At 43.4% G+C, this 21060-nt stretch overlaps 1 protein-coding gene across 5 annotated transcripts in view; it reads right to left on the reverse strand.

Moving 5' to 3' along the window:
* kif1aa (kinesin family member 1Aa) overlaps positions 1-21060 on the reverse strand; it is a 320477-nt gene that overhangs the window by 172892 nt on the left and 126525 nt on the right. For all 5 annotated transcript variants that reach the window (XM_059949994.1, XM_059950017.1, XM_059950003.1 and 2 more), the window contains 2 exons: positions 4492-4568; positions 3528-3707 (listed from right to left, as the gene is read on the reverse strand). In XM_059949994.1, coding sequence (XP_059805977.1) covers positions 3528-3707; positions 4492-4568 — 257 coding nt within the window. The remainder of the gene's footprint in view (positions 1-3527; positions 3708-4491; positions 4569-21060) is intronic.

A 21060-nucleotide genomic window follows, 5' to 3' on the forward strand; every position in this document is an offset into this window, starting at 1 on the left:
ACATGGAGATTAGAAATTCTTTAGAATTCTCTATTCAATACAGCCGTGGGTCTCAATCATAACACACAATATCAGAACAGGTTTATTATCACTGTCGTGAAATGTGACCTGAAATTTGTCGATTTCTGGCAGCTGCACTGGGCAAAGACATTAAATGACTAGAAACAGCACAAAAAGTGGAATAACGAGGTTGTGTTCATGCACCATTCAGAAGTCTGAAGACAGAGGGGAAGGAAGTATTCCTGAATCATTGAGTGTAGGTCTTCAGGCTCCTGCTACCTCCTCTCTGATGGAAGAAACAAGATGAGGGCCTGTCCTGATAGTGAGGGCCCTTAATGATGGATTCCATCTTCCTGAGGCATGGCCTCTTGATGATATATTTTAATATATTTTTAGGTACTAAGGGAATCAAGAAATGCAGGAGCGTGGGAAAGGAACACTGAGGTAGATGAACAGACATGACCTTAAGGAATGACAGCAAGACACATGGGGCTGAATGATCTGTTCCTGGTTTTAATACTTGTGTGACATAGTGCAGCTCACAGAAGACTATTCAGCAACTGCTACTAATATATTCTCCTCGCTGACGGTCAACACTGGCGCACCTCAGCAGTGTGTGCTTAGCCCACTGCTCTACTCTGTATATACCCATGACTGTGTGGCTAAGCATGGCTCAAACACCATCTATAAGATTTCTGATGATACAGCCATTGTTGGTAGAATATCAGGTGGTGATGAGAGGGCGTACAGGAGTGAGATATGCCAACTAGTGGAGTGGAGTCGCAGCAACAACCTGGCATTCAATGTCAGTAAGATAAAAGAGCAGATTGTGGACTTCAGGAAGGGTAAGACGAAGGAACACATGCCAATCCTCATAGAGGGATCAGCAGTGGAGAGAGTGAGCAGCTTCAAGTTCCTGGGTGTCAAGATCTTTGAGATTCTAACCTGGTCCCAACATATCAAAGTAGCTATAAAGGAGGCAAGACAGTGACTATACTTCATTAGGAGTTTGAAGAGATTTGGCATGTCAACAAATACACTCAAAAACTTCTCTAGTTGTACCGTGGAGAGCATTCTGACAGGCTGCGTCACTGTCTGGTGTGGGGGGGGGGGGGGGGAGGCTGAAAAAAGCTGCAGAGGGCTGTAGGCTTAGTCGGCTCCATCTTAAATACTAACCTACAGAGTACACAGATCACGTTCAGGGAGTGGAGTTTCAGAAAGGCAGCGTCCATTAGTATGGACCTCCAGCACCCAGGACATGTTCAGGGGGTGGAGTCTCAGAAAGGCAGCGTCCATTAGTATGGACCTCCAGCACCCAGGACATGTTCAGGGGGTGGAGTCTCAGAAAGGCAGCGTCCATTAGTATGGACCTCCAGCACCCAGGACATGTTCAGGGGGTGGAGTCTCAGAAAGGCAGCGTCCATTAGTATGGACCTCCAGCACCCAGATCACGTTCAGGGGGTGTCTCAGAAAGGCAGCGTCCATTAGTATGGACCTCCAGCACCCAGATCACGTTCAGGGGGTGGAGTCTCAGAAAGGCAGCGTCCATTAGTATGGACCTCCAGCATCCAGGACATGTTCAGGGGTTGGAGTCTCAGAAAGGCAGCGTCCATTAGTAAGGACCTCCAGCACCCAGGGCATGTTCAGGGGTTGGAGTCTCAGAAAGGCAGCGTCCATTAGTAAGGACCTCCAGCACACAGGACATGTTCAGGGGGTGGAGTCTCAGAAAGGCAGCGTCCATTAGTATGGACCTCCAGTACACAGGGCATGTTCAGGGGGTGGAGTCTCAGAAAGGCAGCGTCCATTAGTATGGACCTCCAGTACACAGGGCATGTTCAGGGGGTGGAGTCTCAGAAAGGCAGCGTCCATTAGTATGGACCTCCAGCACCCAGGGCATGTTCAGGGGGTGTCTCAGAAAGGCAGCGTCCATTATTATGGACCTTCAGCACCCAGGGTATGCCTTTTCTCACTGTTACCATCAGGGAGGAGGTACAGAAGCCCGAAGGCACACACTCAGTGATTCAGGAACAGCTTCTTCCCATCTACCATCCGATTCTTAAATGGACATTGAACCCACGAACACTAACTCACTTTTTTAATATACAGTATTTCTGTTTGTTGCACATTTTTAATCTATTCAATATAAGTATACTGCAATTGATTTATTCATTTATTTATTATTATTATTTTTTAATTTAATTTTCTCTTCTACATTGAACTGCTGCTGCTAAGTTAAATTTTACGTCACATGCCGGTGATAGTAATTCATTCTGGTTCTGATTCATTCCAGGACCACTATTGGTAACGTGCTGTTGGGGAAGAATGCCGTTATGAGAAGTGGGCTTGAATCAGAATGAGGTTTAATATCACCAGATATGTCGTAAAATTTGTGAAATCTGTCTGAACGTCAAAGGTGCAATCATTTTCAACCAGACCAGCAAAGATAGAATGGGAATTTCTACTTAACACCGTCCTCCTTGAGAATGAGGTGGTGCTGCGTTCCACAGACATGAGAGGGGCCAGGGTGAGAGAAGAGGTGACTATACAGATCCCAGCCGTGTCAACACCTGGGATTACTGTGCTTCCACTGACCTGCTGCCTGGGGGAAGGGCCAGCTGGTGAGTACACAAAACCTGTCGAATGGCTGACCAAATTCCACAGGCTATCACTTCAGCAGTAAAAGCCAAACCCAGAAAGGAGGTCAGAGTCTGTGTTCATAAAAAAAACTGACAGCGCCAAGTTTTATAAATTTACCATGGAGTCATGTATGCACACTTCCATTCAGCTGCAGACTGGAAATTATGGAAGATTGATCCGTGGCACTGAGTACAAGATCTGTTCAGTGGGTGTGGATACGGTGAGCCATATCCTGTACTGTGGATGTCGGGAGAGCAATCCACTGCCTGTAGTTTGTGTGGGATTTGTGTGAGGCATCAATAATCCACACCTGTATTCTGGGTGTGGGGGACAGTGATCCACAGCCTGTATTCTGTGTAGGATGTCAGTGATCCACAGCCTGTTGTGTGATTGTAGGGGACAGTGATCCACAGGCTGTAGTCTGTACATAGGGACACTGAAACACATCTTGAAACATCACCTGTTTTCTGGGTAGGCGGAGGGCAGTGAGACACAACCTGTAATGTGTCTGTGGGAGACAGTGTCACACAGCCTGTAGTCTTGTGTGTGGAGGGACAGTGAGACACAGCCTGTTCTCTGTGTGTGGGAGACAATAACCTGTAGTCTGTGTGTGGAGGACAGTGAGGCACAGCCTGTAGTCTGTGTGTAGGTGACAGTGAGACACAGCCTGTAGTCTGTGTGTGGAGGACAGTGAGGCACAGCCCGTAGTCTGTGTGTGGAGGACAGTGAGACACAGCCTGTCGACTGTGTGTAGGTGACAGTGAGACACAGTCTATAGTCTGTGTGTGGGACACAATAACCTGTAGACTGTGTGTGGAGGACAGTGTCACACAGTTGACCGACAAGGATAGCAACACTTTGAGTTGAGCTTGCAGATGCTTGCCCTTTACCTGAGGGATGATTCCTTGTTGTTCCTTCTCCTGTTTGCCCATCATGGTATAGGATTTGCCGGCACCAGTCTGTCCATAGGCGAAGATGCAGACATTGTAGCCCTCGAAGGCGTGCTGCAGCATCTCCTCGCCAATGTCACGGTATACTTGCTGCTGTGATGCATAGTTGATATCGGCAGGCTGCAACCAGGGAACAAAGAGGTGTTTATTACTTATCCTCTTCTATCACTCCCTCCCTCTCAGACTCGCTCCTATCCTTTCACCCAAAAACAGGCCACACTCATCTTTTAAAGACACTGAGCAGCTAGGGCCTAATGTTTGCTCTGAACTCCCACTGCATCAAGAAACTCCATATGTACCTGCCTCCGAGGGAAAATCGAACAATAACCAAAATCGGTCATCTCAACTGAGCAAACACTCCCTAGTCTGCTACAGGATAGGCTGGATTTGGAATAACTTATGCTGCACAATTGAAATGCTTGCACTGTGAGCCCAAATTAGAAGCAAAACTTTTCCCCTATTACCAAATGATCAATTGAGAATATAACCACTGGGGAAAAAATTGTCCATGTTTTTTCTGACATTCCCAGTCTGTGTGCTTTAACCAGGGTGGAGAAAAGGGTGAGCTGGGATGGATGAGGAATCCCAGGCTGCAGTAATATATCCCATCGACTCTTTGCAAATGGGCTCTGGGGGGAATTCAGCTGCTTTGCTCTGGGAAGTAGTTTGGTGCAGGAATTCCTCATTCCACAGATAATGGGTGAGTTTAAAAGCATTTCCTGGATCAGCTGGGGACAGGAACTGAAATTCCCAGGGAGCCTCTCCAAGCAGACGAAATACATAGTGAATAAAGAGGTCAGAGGCAAAGGAACGTTCCCTCAAAACATCCTATCAGATCCCCCCACATTATTAACTCAGAGTGATGGTGGGAAGCTGTGTGGGAAGTGCTTACTGAGCTACATACCGTAGTGTGGGACCAGTAGGAGTAGTCGAAGTTGAAACTCTTGGGAGCCTCCTTGGGTTGCTTCGGGTTAACAATAGCTGCAACAGAGAAAAAAGAGACAAGTGAGGGGACAGGTTTACTAGTGCACCACTTCCCCTACAGAGCAACACCGGGCAGTAACACTCTCCACAACATTTCTTCAAAGCAGCTAGACCAGCGTGGGTGTGGGTAGGAGGTAACTGGGGAATTGAGGCAAAGTACTTACAGTCTGGTGCTAACATGCACTTGCATCATTACATTCCAGTCCAGGACCAGAACGTCAGGCTGCAGTTCCCTGAAGATCCAATCCATGATGAAGAGTCACACTTATTGGAAGTGGCCTTTTGACAACCAACAGCCCATTCTACGGTCTCTGATGTCTGTACTGATCCCATGGCAGTATTCTGAAGAAGGGAAAGTTATCTACCTAATATTGATTCCTTACCCAACATCAAAATAGCAGATTGACTGGTGATTTACCTCATCACTGCTATGGGATCTTTCAGAGTCTGAATTAGCTGCTGGATTACCTGCTCTGCTGGCTACAACTCACAAAGTAGTTCCTTAGCACTTTGGAAAATAGAAATACAGGTGTCCTTCTTTATGGAATGCTGGAATGGCAATGAAGAGGGGCCAGAGCGAAGAATAGACCTTCACCCCGTTACTCATGACAAGACATAGAGCGTCATCTCCTCACTTATGTGCAACCAAGAGTTGCAGCCATTGTGCTCCTCATGAAAACTACAGTATATAATCACCATCTCATTGGCACACTGTCACTTCACAGAAAAGTGATGAAGTGGTTGATGGCATCAAGTATACATCAATAACATGATGCTTAATTTAGGCTCCAGAATCCATCACAGCCTTTCCCAAAGATGCAAAATTCCAGGGCTGTGGAGGGAATAATTTTCCTTTACATCAAGAGAGCACTTGTATGACTTTAGTACTATGCAGTCCAAATTCTCATCCAACTCGTACCAAAAAAAAACTTTCACTATCTAGAGTCCTGCCTCATACAAGAATGGTTGTGGCTGTTGCAGCTTAACCTTCTAGCCCCAACATATCACCACAGGAGTGAGCCAATTTCGGCTGCTTCACTGACGACCTGCCTTTCAAGAAAAGTTCATAAGTAGGGATGTTCAGTTCCCTATGCAATTGCTTACATAATGAAGGAGTCAGCATTCACATGCAGACAACATTCAGATAGGCTCCTGTGAGACAATTACCACCTACAAGAGGTGGTAGCTGTACCAACTCCTACAATATCGATTCCCTAACACATTGACAGGTTTACAAATGGTGATGGACTTAGCTGACCCGCCACAAAAAAAACCTGTGGCTATAAAAGCAGATCGGTGACTAGATATTCTCTGGCAAGTGGACCACTTCCTGACATCCCAAAGCATAAGCCATACCTAGCAGGCTCTCCAGGGGTGGGACATACAGCCTTTCAGTTGGGCAGGTGAGTGCAGTTCCAGACACTCTTGGGATGCTGAATACCATCCATGACACTTGACTGGCACCCAGCACCACATTACCACCTCTGTCACTGGCACACCCTCAGTGCAGTAAGGATCATCAATGGCATCAGAGCAAGTGCTAATTTTTGAATACTAGAAGAGTTCAAGAAGAGCAGATATATGGGAACACCATCTTTACACGTTTCCTTCCAAAGATCTTGATTTGGACTAATAAACTCTTCCAACCAGGTCCAGGTATCGATTATAACTGACGTTTCGATGACAAGCCCCGTCATCTTCTTCAGGGATGATGTCTGGGCATGTCTACTCTGGTGGTGTTTATACTCTGTAAACCGTCCTTCCAGACTGGTTAATCCTCATCCAATCAGGTTTCTGCTCTCCCACCTTGTTTACAATCAAATTCCAGTTCTTACTTAGAGCGAGACCTTTGTCTTTGTTAAAATTCTTTTCCTCGTTTTATTTCAATGGCTTCCTTCACCAGGTGGTACTAAAAGCCATTGGCGCAGCACAGTAGTTTTGTGCCGTCAAAGTCAATCTTCTAGCCTTTGCGAATGAAGTATTCTGCTATCACCGATTTCTCTGTGTAACCCAAACGGATACACCTCCTATGCTTCTTGTTGCAGTTTCCACCTTGCATCAGGTACAATGGCCATAGGATTGGCTTTGATGGCACAAAACTACTGTGCCATGCAAATGGCTTTTGAGACTGTCTGGTAAAGGAAGCCATTGAAATAATACTAGAGGAAAAGAATTTAACAAAGATGAAGATGTCGCTTTAAGAACAGGTATTTGATTGTAAGCAAGGTGGAAGAGTGGAAAGCTGATTGCATGAGTATTAATGAATCAGGGAGGATGGACTATGGGGATATAAATCTCACCAGAATAGACATGCTCAGGCATCATTCCTGAAGAAGATGGCAGGGTTCATCATCGAAACATCATTTATAATCGATACCTGTACCCGGCTGGAAGCCTAAGAAGAGTTTATTCATCATATACACCAGGAAAGCACCGAATCCTTTTTCTTCTTGATTTGGAAATACATCAACATTCCTTCAGTATCATTGGGTCAAATATCTTGAACTCCCTGTGTTTAGCACTGTGGAAGTTCCTCTACAATGTGGTTCAAGGCAACTCCTCACCTCTTCTGAAGAGTATTTTATGAATGTGGAATAGCTATCTTCCTTATAGATGATGCTAACCAACCAGATCAGTCACCAGAGATACAACTTTCTGATGTTTGTAATAGTCAAGAAGGATTAAGGCAAATAGCAGGTACAGGTATTTCCACAAGTGAATAAGGAGAGATGATTGACACAACTGAGTCATTTTTAATCCACATATGACAATCATTTTGCTTTTTAGGGAGTTTGCTCACCATGTACTCAGATTTCCCAATAGGAATTCATCTCTAATTAAAACTTGCCTTCAATAATCCATTCCTTGTAATTCAAATAGAGATGATCATAATTGAGTAGCTAAACTGATGAATATCACGATTTGATCCTACCCTGCAGTTGTCCATTTTATTTGATTCCGGCTTGAAATTCTCCCCCAGAAATGGCCAAGCTAACATTTACATACAGCATTTCTACACCATCTCTCCAATCCCCAACTCCTTGAAATCATACATGTCTACACCATCTCTCCAATCCCCAACTCCTTGAGATCATACATGTCTACACCATCTCTCCAATCCCCAGCTCCTTGAGATCATACAGCATGTCTACACCATCCCTCCAATCCCCAGCTCCTTGAGATCATACAGCATGTCTACACCATCCCTCCAATCCCCAGCTCCTTGAGATCATACAGCATGTCTACACCACCCCTCCAATCCCCAGCTCCTTGAGATCATACAGCATGTCTACACCATCCCTCCAATCCCCAGCTCCTTGAGATCATACAGCATGTCTACACCACCCCTCCAATCCCCAGCTCCTTGAGATCATACAGCATGTCTACACCACCCCTCCAATCCCCAGCTCCTTGAGATCATACAGCATGTCTACACCATCCCTCCAATCCCCAGCTCCTTGAGATCATACAGCATGTCTACACCATCCCTCCAATCCCCAGCTCCTTGAGATCATACAGCATGTCTACACCATCCCTCCAATCCCCAGCTCCTTGAGATCATACAGCATGTCTACACCATCCCTCCAATCCCCAGCTCCTTGAGATCATACAGCATGTCTACACCATCCCTCCAATCTCCAGCTCCTTGATATTCAAATTGGCATCTCACTTTCTGTGCTGCACAGAGGGGAGAAAAATTATCTCTTGGTTACATCAGCAGCTGTAACCTATCCCTACCTACCATTATTCAAAAACACAATTGCTGACCTTTTGATTAAATGTTGAACAGGATATTACTGCCAGTGAAATCTTATTATGCAGTATGTTTGTCTACATTGCAACGTCAACTATATTTCAAAAGCAATTGATTGTGAAGAGCTTTGGGATACGTTGAGCCTGTAAAAAACACTTTACACATATATTTTAAGAGCACATCTGAACAACAGTGTGCTGTCCACTCCAGGTAGTCTGCTATTCTTTAACATGAAGTTTATAGCTAAAGACACAGCATACCATACGTGTGCCAAATTCAAAACTTCTTACCCAGTTTCTGGGAAGCTCTCAAATACTGATATTGAAGAGCAAACAGATTCATCCCCTCTACTTATACATTTAGAGGCCTTACATTGCACCTCTGCAATTTGTTTATATCCTGGAATCAATGGTGATTAATCCCAGGATATTAACCTAATCTTGGCAGAGTAAGGTCGCTGACTGACGTATATCTGGAGGATGATGACAGCCTTAGTTCTGAATGCTGTCATGGCTTTATGAAAATCACAGTCACTACAAGCAAGATCTACTGGTTACCATGGAAACTGAATGGCAAAATGCTGATGCACTTTAAAAATGCTGTAGAAGATCATGAATATAACCGAAATAAAACTCAGGAGCAATGTAAGATGGAACTCATTTTACATAATTGCGTGAAGAGATATTTCTCTGCCATGAATGAAACAACAGATAGACTGGACTTGCAGTGATTATACATGAAGTATTTTTCACCACAAAATTCTGAAATTTTGGCCTCTTGAAACCTGTCTCAGTATGTAAGTAATTAGAAAAACAGTTTCATTCACAGAAAACATGCCACAACATGGGCTGATGTATTGTTGTAGCAATGAATGGACAATTATCACTCAGACGAGCCAAGCCACAAATTATGCATTCTAATAAGAGTCTAACTGGCAGAACTCGGAATCTCACATTTAAATCCTGCTTGTACATTTTAGAGGAATTTGCTTTAACTTCAAGTCAACAAGATGACACGGGATTTTTAAAATCTTTTCTGTTATAGGTATTGCGAGTCTAAATCAGTTAAATTCTTCTGGTGTCAGGTTAGCCAATCCCCTCAGTAGAATGAATGCAAATGAACAAACAATCATTAAAAATTTAGCTCCATTTAGAAAATGCTCTTCTTAAAAATAGCTTTTTCCATTGCAGCTCAAAATTAGCTACCACAGCAATTATGTATGCACAATATTATGACTTCTGTGCACTTACAATGAATATAATGTATTTATTTGGCAGTTAAAGTACTGCTTAATGCCAATTTTTCACACTGTATTTAAAGGATAACTATTGGGAGTAATCTAAAAACTGCTTCTGTAGTGACTGGGAAATAGTATGAAGTATGATCTGAAACTGGAACTCATGAAACCAGCTCAGGCTCACATGCATGGCTGCCCAAGAAATGCAAAAGAGCAGCAGGAAGGTGTGCAGATTAAAGCCTGGAGTTTATATTGTGCTGTAATATCAGGTTGGTCTGCATGACAAAGACCGAGACAGGTGGCTGTGAAACTTTCCATTTCTGCAGGGGAGTGAGACTAGGTAATTGCATTCGGAAAGTCCCATAGGCATTAGCATGAGGTATTGGAAATTTGCCACTAGTCTGGGAGTTGCCACCCTGTCAGGAACCAGCAAAGTAAGAGGGATGGGTTGTGGAAAGGGAAGAGAAAAAAAAGACGGTGAAAAGCCGTTCTGATCTAGTGCAGCATTGATGGATTGTTATTACCCCAGGATTCCAGTGTATTCTCTATCAATACCCTCTGATAATGCTCATTGTTCCCTGCTCACAATCCCTTACACATTCCTAGAATGTATCTCTGGGCTATTCAAACATGGGGTGATCCACTGCCTGAAAACCGGCTTGAGTTGTATTCCTTGAGGTTTAGAAGTCTTAAGGGTGTTCATATTGAAACACATAAGCTCCTAAAGGGAGGGTAGGTGTCGAGATCTTTTCACCAGTGGCACAACCTCAAATGATAGGGGAGTGGTCATTTAAAACCAAGGCATTAATTTCTTCTTGCAGTGGATCTTTGGAATTCTTTACCACAGAGTACTTAAAGAGGAGGTACATCAATTTTTGAAAGATTGGGGGATTGATGACTAAGGGGTAACTACACAGAAGAGGAGAAGAAGAGAAGAGGAGGGTAGGCAATGGCTGAAAGAGAACATGGGCCTTTTGTACTGTGCAGAACTCGTATCTGAGGTGATGCAGCAGTCTCTGCAACAGACCTGCTGCTTCTACAGTCCGTATGCAGCCATCTGGTTGTTGAAAGGGCACTGAAATTAGTCCTAGAAGGTGCTGGCAGGTTTACAGCACAGCAAACAACCTGATATCCAAGATGTCTCCAGGGAAAACCATGGCATAATTCAGTCTGTGCTGATGGTCACGGGAGGCAGAGGAGTAGCTCTGATTGTTTTGAGTCAGAAGATTGAGTCACGTTCAAGGATTCACCAGAGGACTGAATAATATGCCACAGTTGTTACGGATACGTGATCTCACAATATCATTCAGAAATCCAAGTTGAACCAAGACATCTCTAATCGGTTGAGGGCTAGACTGGTGGCATTCTACAATGGTGATCCAGGAAAGGCCAACATGACAGCATCTGGCCCAGACATCATAGCTAGCTGAGTGCTGGAGACCTGTGCTAATCAACTAACTGCAGTACTTACAGTCATCTTCAATCTCTTGCTTTGGCAATCTGACATGACCCCCCTGCTTCAAACAGGTTTCAATGACCATCATTCTGAAGCACTTACGTCCACTGTGATGAAGTGCCTGAGGCATGATTTGTATCAGCTCCAGTTTTCCTACCTTCACAACAGGCCAGCAGCAGAATTCATTTCACTGGTCCTTCAGGCAGCTCTGGAACACCCAAGCTATGAAGATGCATACATCAGGATGCACTTCACTGAATACAGCTAGCAATCAACACTCAAAATTCATCACTAAGTTCCAAGATTCAGGTCTCAAAACCTCCCTGTGCAACTGGATCCTCAATTTCCTCACTGGCAGACCCTAGTTAATAGGAACTGGCAACAACATCTCTTCCACACTCACCATCAGCACAGGCACAACAGAGGGGAATGTGCTTAGCTCCCTGCTCTACTCGCCTTATAGCTATGACTGTGAGGCTAAGTACAGCTCCAATGCCATATTTAAGTTGGCTGACAGCACTACTGACATTGGCCAAATCAGCATATAGAAGGGATACCGAAAATCCGGTTGAATAGTGTCACAACAGCAACCACCTCTCGTGCAAAGTCAGCAAACCCAGAAAGCTAATTATTGCCTGCAGGAGGAAGATGCCAGAGGTCCATGAGCCAGTCCTCATTAGGAGATCACAGGTGGAGAGTGTTAGTGATTTTAAATTCCTTGGTGCTACCCTATCAGAGGATCTGTCCTCTGCCCAGCAAGTAATGCCTTCACAAAGAAGGAATGACAGTGCCTCCATTTTGTTAGAAATTTGCATAGATTCAGCATGTCACCAAAATGTCTGACAAACAGTGGAGAGTATACCAACTAATTGCATCACCAGCTGGTATGGAAGCAGCAAAGACTGCAGAAAGTGGTGGATACAGCCCTGTCCATCACAGGCAAAGTCCTCTCCACCACTGAGCATATTCACATGGACACTGTTGCAAGAATGCAACGGCCATCACCAAAGGCCGCCCACCATCCGGGCCATGCTCTCATCTCACTACTACCATTATAGAAACCTTAGGCCCCACACCACCAGGCTCTTGGATCAGTGTGGATGAGTTCATTCACCACAACTGTGAACTGGTTCCACAGCCCACAGGCTCACTTTCAAGGACTTTTTACAGTTCATGTTCTCTGTGCAATTTTTATTTGTACAATTTGTCTTCTTATGCATATTGGTTGTTTATCACTTTATGTTTTTCATAAATTATGCTAATCTCTTAATTTTTCTGTAAATTCCTGCATGAAAGTGAATCTCAAAGAAACATACATTAAGATATATGCACTTTGATAATAAATTTATTTTGAACTTTAAATACTATGGAAGTGCAGTCACCCTGCCCATGAAAACACTCTCACTACTGTTGTAAGTATACAAGGCCATACGTGGCAATTAATCATAGCTAACACTTAGTTTTCCAGCAGAAGGTGCTTCCAGTTATTTAATCTTTTCAAGCCCCCTTTTCTCTTTAATTCATTTTCCTTCATCCACCTACAACCTCCAGACATTCCAACCACAAGAGAGGTCATCTTTCCATACTCCTTGAGTGCTGCAAGACAATACTATCACAGACAGTTACTATTACAGTACAGTTAAAATGGACCACTAATACCTCCTGCCTACAAAACACTGGAACTCAATACAAATAACCTAAATGGGCAGGCTGTTAAGCAAATATAGGAAATGCCAAGATGCCAAAAGTACAAAAATACCAGTCCTGATGCAGGGTTTGAACCTGAAATGTTGACAATTCATTCAACCTCATAGATACTGTTAGATGTACTGAAATCCCCCAGAAGATTCTTTGTTGCTGGAAAATGCCAGAAATGGTCAGTATATTAGGCAATATTTGTAGCTAAAGAAACAGAGTCAACAGTTCGGTCAATGACAGCACTGGATTAGTTATTAAGCATGTGACTGACCTGCATTTTTGTTTCAGAATGAAAACTCATCCAGAATCAGAAAGTCATACAGCATGGAAACTGGCCTTCAGCCCAACTTGTCCATGCTGACTGTGAAGTCCAGTGAGCTAGTTGTATTTGCTCACATTAGGCCTATGGCCCACTAAACCTCTACTACCCATATACTTATCTAGATGGCTTTCAAATGTTGCTAATGTGCCCACCTCATTATTTCTGTCAGCTCATTCCAAATACACACAACTTTTGCATGAAGAAGCTGCATCTAACTTCCCTTTTAAATATCTCGCCTCTGATCATAAACTCTTGCCTTCTGGTTTTAGCATCCCCTTCCTGGGGGGGGAAAATGACATGTGCTTTCACTGTCTATGCTCCTCATGATCTTATATATCTTTATCACCCCTGTATCACCTACGCTCCAGGGAATAATGTCAACAAAACTTCTCCCTGTAACTCATGCCACCAGGTCCAGGCAACATCTTGGTTACACACACAAAATGTCAGGCAGCATCTATGGAAATGAACAGACAGTCGGCATTTCAGGCCCCTCCACCCATTTTTCATTCTGGGGTTTTCCCCCTTTCTTTCCAGTCCTGAACAAGGGCCTCGGCCTGAAACATTGACTGTTTACTCTTTTCCATAGATGCTGCCCGACCTGCTGAGTTCCTTCAGCATTTTGTGTGCATTGCTTTGGATTTCCAGCATCTCCAGACTTTCTCGTGTTTATATCCTGGTAAATCTTTTCTAGGGGACAGTTCTGAACAATGTTGCTGTTCTCTCATGTGGTATATAAGCAGCTATCTGAGCCAAATAAATGTGCATTTTATATATAATCTAGCTAATCACCTTGGTTAACATCTAGTCTGTTACTTACTCTTGGCTATCTTTTCATCTAGAGATAAGTATTTTGAACATTTGATTAGAATTTCTTATACATGAAATATTTGAGCCTCCTTGAGTAGATTCCAACTAGTCATTCAACCTGGGTATCTGTTAATCCATTAGCTATCTGAAACTCCTGTTTAGATTTGTTAATCCTGAATGTCTGTGAATGTAAATATTTGATTACCACACCAGTTAGAAAGATTTAGAAAGCTGATATGGAATTCCATGAACAAAAGAACATGATTTTAAACAGAAAGACCACAATGGACAGAAATAACTGCCTTGCTTTATATGGCATTTTTATGAAGGGATGCATAAAGCGATTCACAATGATAATCTGTAGACTCTAAAGTCCAAATTACAGCACAAAATGACTGTGCCATTTTATAGGATTTAAGAATAATTTTTATTCAAGACTCAAAGGGAATCGGAATCTTTGTTAATGTGTCACTCAAAATATGGTATCTCAAAAAGTGAGTTCTCCCTCAGTACTTCACTTAAATTGCCAGTTTTGATTAATTGGGACTGGGAGTTCAAAAAGAAATTGCTGATTAAAGTTAAGACTGTCCATGCTCGCACCTACTTTATACGAGCTAAAATGTTATTGACAGAATTTCGAACACCAGGTGCCAGTACTCCTGATTGAATCTAGATTTTGACATTGATGAGAAGGGCGAAGAATGTGATTTCTGGCTATTGAAGAGGTCCTTTCAATAGTGAAGTAAATAGTGAATGTTACTTTGAGTAACGTTCCTACAGGTGAAACTGACACAAAATGGCAGGTGGGGGAAGACGTGAGAGTTCAAGGAGGGCATTGCAAGCAAGGTGCAGTTGAAAAGGTGAAAGGAATGGTGCAAATCTATGAGGAATCACTGACATGAACCTCTGGGCTGGATGAACACAGTACTCATTTCATTGGATGCTCAGCTAAGTACTAATCTGAAAATTCAGAAAAAGACTGGGTTCATAGTAGAACATGAGAAGGTTTTTGTCAAAAATGGATCATTTGGCCCAACAAAGCTTGCCAGATTCCTATTTACATAGTGTGTTGAAATAGCTATCGAGTTTAGATTTAGAAGTGTCTAAAAGTACTACTCCCAACTACACAACCAGATAGTTTGTTCCACATGTCCACAACTCACTGTGCGAAGAACTGCTTCCTGATGTTAGTCTGACTGGCTGGTGTCACTTTCATTCATATTCCAGCACAACCAACTCCAATGTGCCTCTCCATTGCTAGTCGGTGAGGTTTTGGTATTAGAATATGAGACTTACTCTGGATAGCACTTGTCCCTTTGAAATCTGAACATTGATTAGTATGTGCCATCAATCCTTCTCTCAGGAAATGTCTCTCAACAGCAGGAACTTTAATTTGACTTTAACGCATGATGTGTAATGTTCCATATTCAGGAAATGGCACCCTAGACCTATAATATTTGACTATTTATGAATACCAATGTCTCTTAGATAGCTGAAAACTGAAAGCTGACTCCTTAACCCCTCTGCCCCAGAGAGATATCTGTGCATGATCCTTTGTGCTTCAGCACCTGGGGGAGATGTACTGTATAAACTGACTGGTGCCATTCAGTCTCTCTCCCTCAGGAGAATTGTACATAAAATGATCCTTATGAAGAGGTGCCAAGTGATCTCTACCCATCTGCCATTTCTTCTGCAGCTGAAGCACACTCTTTTATCACTCTGCTTTTCCCATCCAATCTTTGAATTTGAATTGATACATATCCTGCTGGATCTGTCAGCCCCTCCACCAATACCTCGGTGGCTGATCACAACTATACTTTATTACGTAGACCTGAGATGAGCCTCAGACTTATCCTTGAGCCGTTAGTGGGAGCATTTTCATTACACTGTCCTCTCTTCCCATCTGTAACACTGTCCAGTCCATCTCCATTACATAGTCTTCTCCCTGACTGTAACACCTCTTCACCTCTGTGACATTTGTCACTGTGACACTCACTGTAACACCTCTGCAACATCACAATCTCTCCACCTGTATGCCACTACCCCCCTCTCACCTCCATAACACCTCCTCCCTCAACCTCCATAACACTGCCCTCTCTCTACATCTCTAGTATTGACCTCTCTCTCTGTCTCTCATGCTGCCTGTCCTCACTTCTGCACTAGATGCACTAGATTCCAGCATGGCATCACTGATTCTTTCCTCCGCAAGTGAGACACCTTGAAGACTGACTGAGAATTATTGAGTACTCCATTTTGTTCAATGCCCTTCTCTCTAACACTCCAAATTTTCCCACTGTAACAGTCCTGAGTAATTCATTATACCACAAACCTGTCACTATCTCCCATATTATGCACTGTAAGCTTTTTAATTGTTTTTATTCCAACCACTTTATTCTTTGAAAAATCTCAAACAGGATCCCTTCAAGACCCTAGCTGCCTCAACCCTCATCAAAACATGCTGAATTCTTGGAAGCGTAAGACTAAGCCTTCACCCGGATCATTCTTGCCTAAACCTCCTGCAGACCCAGCGATTCACCTTTTTTAAATGTGTCCAAAACTGCACACAACAGAAATAACTTGATTCAGCACTTCTTCCAAGACACTATGTCCATGTGAAGTCACCATTTTTCTACCTACTTGGTAAATAATTGTGGCATTTAATTCTAACCATTAGCAATTAAATATCAGCTGCTCATCACAAGGCTGAAATGTCTGCCTTTAACTTCAATCATCAGCCTGCCTGCTTGGAAACGTTACTGTCTGACCTAACACCAGTCTTCCACAAGGCCATCAGACTGATACAATTGTATTTCTGTTATATTGACTGTCCTGTTGTAAACACTATTTATTATAAATTACTATAAATTGCACATTTAGATAAGGACATAACGTAGAGATTTTTACTCCTCGTGTATTGAAGGATGTAAGTAATAAAGTTAATTCAATTCAATTCAATTCTTCTGTTGAAACTGAAATCAGTCTGAATGCCTAAACAGATCAGGATTGTGATATCAATTTTGGACTGACAACACCCTGAAAGAAGCAGAGGTTGTTATTAGTGAAGGAGGCATTACTGGAAATACTTCTAAAGGGCACATTAACCAGAGGGGCTGTTTTAGAATTACACCCCCTCCCCCACGCCCCAACTCCTTATTGAGGAATGTTAATCATTATTTATTTCATGCTTGTTTGGTCTTTTACCACACACACTCCACTCCATTGACATGCTTTATGGCCTGTGTGATCAGGTTCCATCACCCAGATTCTCCCTGGTTTGATTCTACAGGGCTAATTATTCCTACAAGGTTCATGAAGTAATTAGCCCTGTGCTAACCATATTGTGATGGAAATGATATCTACAGCCATTAAGTGCTCATTAGTGGTAAGTACACACACACTCCACAGTGATACATTTATTTGTCTTTTCAAACTAATTCATTCCGAGATGAAAGGGGCCTCCCCAATTATATCCTCCCATTTGATATCTTACTTTAATTCCTGTTGCTCATCATCTCCTGAAGGTATGGGTTGCCATTGGAAAAGAGAAATCAGCAGTTATGGTGCTCGAGTGCCTGGCAGCCCATCCGGGGAACAGAATGGAAGAAAGTGGAATGTGACAAAAGAAGTATGACTGGGGAGAAGTATTAGAAGAAGAGAGATTGGGTGGAGAAGGTAACATTGGGAGCAAGCTGCAGGACACTCCCGGCACTAATTCCATCTGCTGGGACAGAGAGCACTGAATAGGATGTGAACTGGAAGATGGGAAACCTTCTTTCACTTCTCATTATATGTAATCAGACATCCTATAGCGGGATACAAAATGATGCGGGGTATAGATGGGGTGAATACTCGCAGGCTTTTGCTCCTCATGTTGGGTGAGAAGAGAACTCAAGGTCACAGGCTTAGGCAGAAATGTGAGCTATTTCACGGGAATCTGAAGGGGGAACACCTTCACTCAAAGTGTGGCGCAATTACATCGTGTAAGAGAAGTTTGTAAAGTACATGAACAAGAGAAGTATGGAAGGCTATGGTCCAAGTGCAGGTAGATGGGAAAAGGCATTGGACCATACTGGTATGCACCAGATGGGCTGAAGGGCCAGTTTCAGTTCTGTAGTGCTTTTGGGAATCTAATAGGAGAAAATGGTAATGATTGGCATTTTTATCAGATTGAATGGAACTATATGGTAGTGCTCCTCAGGAGTTGCATAGACTTATAGAGAATTAGACTATCAAGAATGCATTTCATACACTAATGATATGCTAACCCATTTTATCTTCTCCACATCCCCATTAACATTACCATTCGTCTAAACTCTAGAGTAAGTGTTTACAGCATCCAATCCCCATGTCTTTGGGATGTGTGAGGAAACTGAAGCACCCAGAGAAAACCCATGTGGTCACGGGAGAGAGTGCAAACTCCATACAGTCAGGATTGAACCATGGGGCACTCACTGAGACTGCAGTTCTACAAGCTGACCTACTGAGCTAGTTGCTGCTTTGTCCATCTAATTCAGATTCAGACAGACAAGGCATAATTTTACAGATTTTCAGAGAACATACAACTTGGGGACATGGTAAACATTGTTGACAGTAAAAGAGCCTAGTGAGATATGGAGAGACTGGTGAAAGGAGCAAGCGGAATGCTGAAGGTGACACTCTCATGCTATTGTTGCCCTTGTTCTTTTCAGCAATCAGGTTTGGAGCTTGGAATGTGCATTCGGGGTCTTGACGAGCTGCAGATCGTGCACTCCACTGCTGGAGATGGAAGAAGCAAATGTCCGGGGTGGAGGATGGAGTGCCAGTCGAGTGGGAGGTATATAGTTTGTTGACTGTTGTTGGGTTGCACACATCTTGGCTGGTAAAATGCATTCACTCATACGCTTGACTAATGCCTATCGAGCACTGGGATCAGGACGTGAGTCACCCCTGCAAAAATACACAGCCTCTGACATACTCTTAGGCCTAGTCCAGCCATGGGTGACCTTCGGGTTGCCAATGGTGGAGGGCTGGGTAATGCAATGTGTTGAATGGCAGGTGGGGGAGCTTAAGTCTCTTGTTACAGATACACTCATTATCTGGCACTGGATGTGTTATTTATGCAAATCAGACTAAATATTCATGTGGAACAGTCTGGCTGAATGCAGTGTAAAACTGTTTCACTATTTGAGAGACTGTACATAGAACTGAATAACAGGTACTCATCAGCAAATATGATCTTCTTTGACCTATCAGACTTTCCAATTTCTTTTCTGATATTTTGTGACATGGAAGGAAGCCAACTGATTCACTGAGTATATGCCTGCTCTCAAAGCAATCACATCAGTCCCATTCCCCCACTGATTCCCCTGTACCATATTCTCTCTCTCATACATTCACACCAATTCCTTTAGGTACAAGTCAGTCTCATGCAATTCGGAGTGCTTAGTCTCACAAACATAGGGAGTTCAACACAAAGATGAGAAAATCTACAGAATGGTGGAGGAACTCAGCAGGTCAGGCAGCATCTACGGAGAAGAGAGAACTGTCAATGTTTTGGACCGAGACCCTTCGTCAGGACTGGAAGAAAAATATGAGAAGTTACAGCAAGAAGGTGCAGGGCAGGGGAGGAAGAAGTACAAGGTGGTAGGTAATAGGTGAAAGTGGGAGAAGGGAGAGAGTAGAGGGGTGAAGTAGTGAGCTGGAAGGCTGATAGGTGAAAGAAATAAAGGGCTGGAAAAGGGGAAATCTAATAGGAAAGGGTAGAAGAGCATGGAAGAAATGGAAAGGGGAGGAGCACCAGAGGGAAGTGATGGGCAGGCAAGGAATGAGGTGAAGAGGGAAATGAGAATGGCAGTGGTTAAGGGTGAGGGTATATACCAGAAGTTTGAGAAATCGATGTTTATGTCATCAGATTGGAGGCTACCCAGATGGAATATAAGGTGTTGCTTCTCCAACCTGAATGAGGCCTCATCTCGACAGTAGAGGAGACATGTCGGAGTGGGAATGGGGAGTAGAATTAAAGTGGGTAGCCATTGGGAGATGCCATTTTTTCTGGCATAGGTGTTCAGCAAAGCGATCTCCCAATCTATGTCAAGTCTCACCAAAATACTATAGACTACTTCAGGAGCACCAGATACAGTAGAAGAGCCCAACACCTATTACCTCACCTGGAAGGACTGATTTTGGCCCTGAGTGATAGTGAGGGAGGAGGTGTAGGGGCAGGTATGGCACTTGTTCCGGTTGCAAGGATAAGTGCCAGGAAGGAGATTAATGGGGCGGGATGAATGGAGAAGGGAATCCCAACAGAAAGTGGAAAGTGGGTGAGGGGAGGGAAAGATGTGGTGGTGGATCCAGCTGGAGGTGGAGGAAGTTTCAGAGAATTACATGCTGGATATAGAGGCTGGTGGGGTGGTAGGTGAGGACAAAAAAGAACCCCATCCCTAGTAGCGTGGCAGGAGGATGGGGTAAGAGCAGACATGCACGAAATGGAAGAGATGCGTTGATGGTAGAGAAAGTGAAGCCCCCTTCTTTGAAGAAGGAAGACATCTCATTAGTACTGGATTGAAAAGCCTCATCCTGAGAACAGACATGACAAAGATGGAGGAACTGAGAGAACGGAATTGGCATTTTCACAAATGCCAGAGTGGGAAGCAGCATAATTCAGGTAGCTGTGAGATTGAGCGGGTTTGCAAAAGGAATCAGTAGATAAACTTTCTCTAGAGAGAGAGAGAGAGAGAGAGGGAGATCAAAAAAGCAGAGGGAGGTGTCCGAAATCAACTAAGTAAATGTTAAGGCAGGTTGGAAGTTGTAGGCAAAGTTGATGAAGTCAACGAGATCAGCACAGTTGCAAGATGTAGCATTGGAAAAGTTGGGGAGTGATGCAGGTGTAGACTTGGAATATAGATTGTTTTATGTAGCTGACAAAAAGGCAGGCATATCTGGGACCCATGCAAATGCCCACTGCTGCACCTTTGGTTTGGAGGAAGTGGGAGGAGCTGAAGGAAAACTTATTGAGAGTGAGGCTAAAGGTGGAAATTATTGACAGTGAGTTTAATTTCATATTCCTAGAGTATTCAAGATCATTTCCACAGAACAGTCAGTCCCCCAAATCTGGAGCTCAAGGAATTTCCACTGCAATGTCTAGGAATTGAGTTGATTGGTTTCCAACCATCACAACCATCTTCCTTTGCTGGTGGGTTAACTTTAATCAGTAGAGACTCTAACCATAATTCT

This window comes from Hypanus sabinus, chromosome 2, assembly GCF_030144855.1.
Source record: "Hypanus sabinus isolate sHypSab1 chromosome 2, sHypSab1.hap1, whole genome shotgun sequence".
NCBI classification, from domain to species: Eukaryota; Metazoa; Chordata; class Chondrichthyes; order Myliobatiformes; family Dasyatidae; genus Hypanus; species Hypanus sabinus.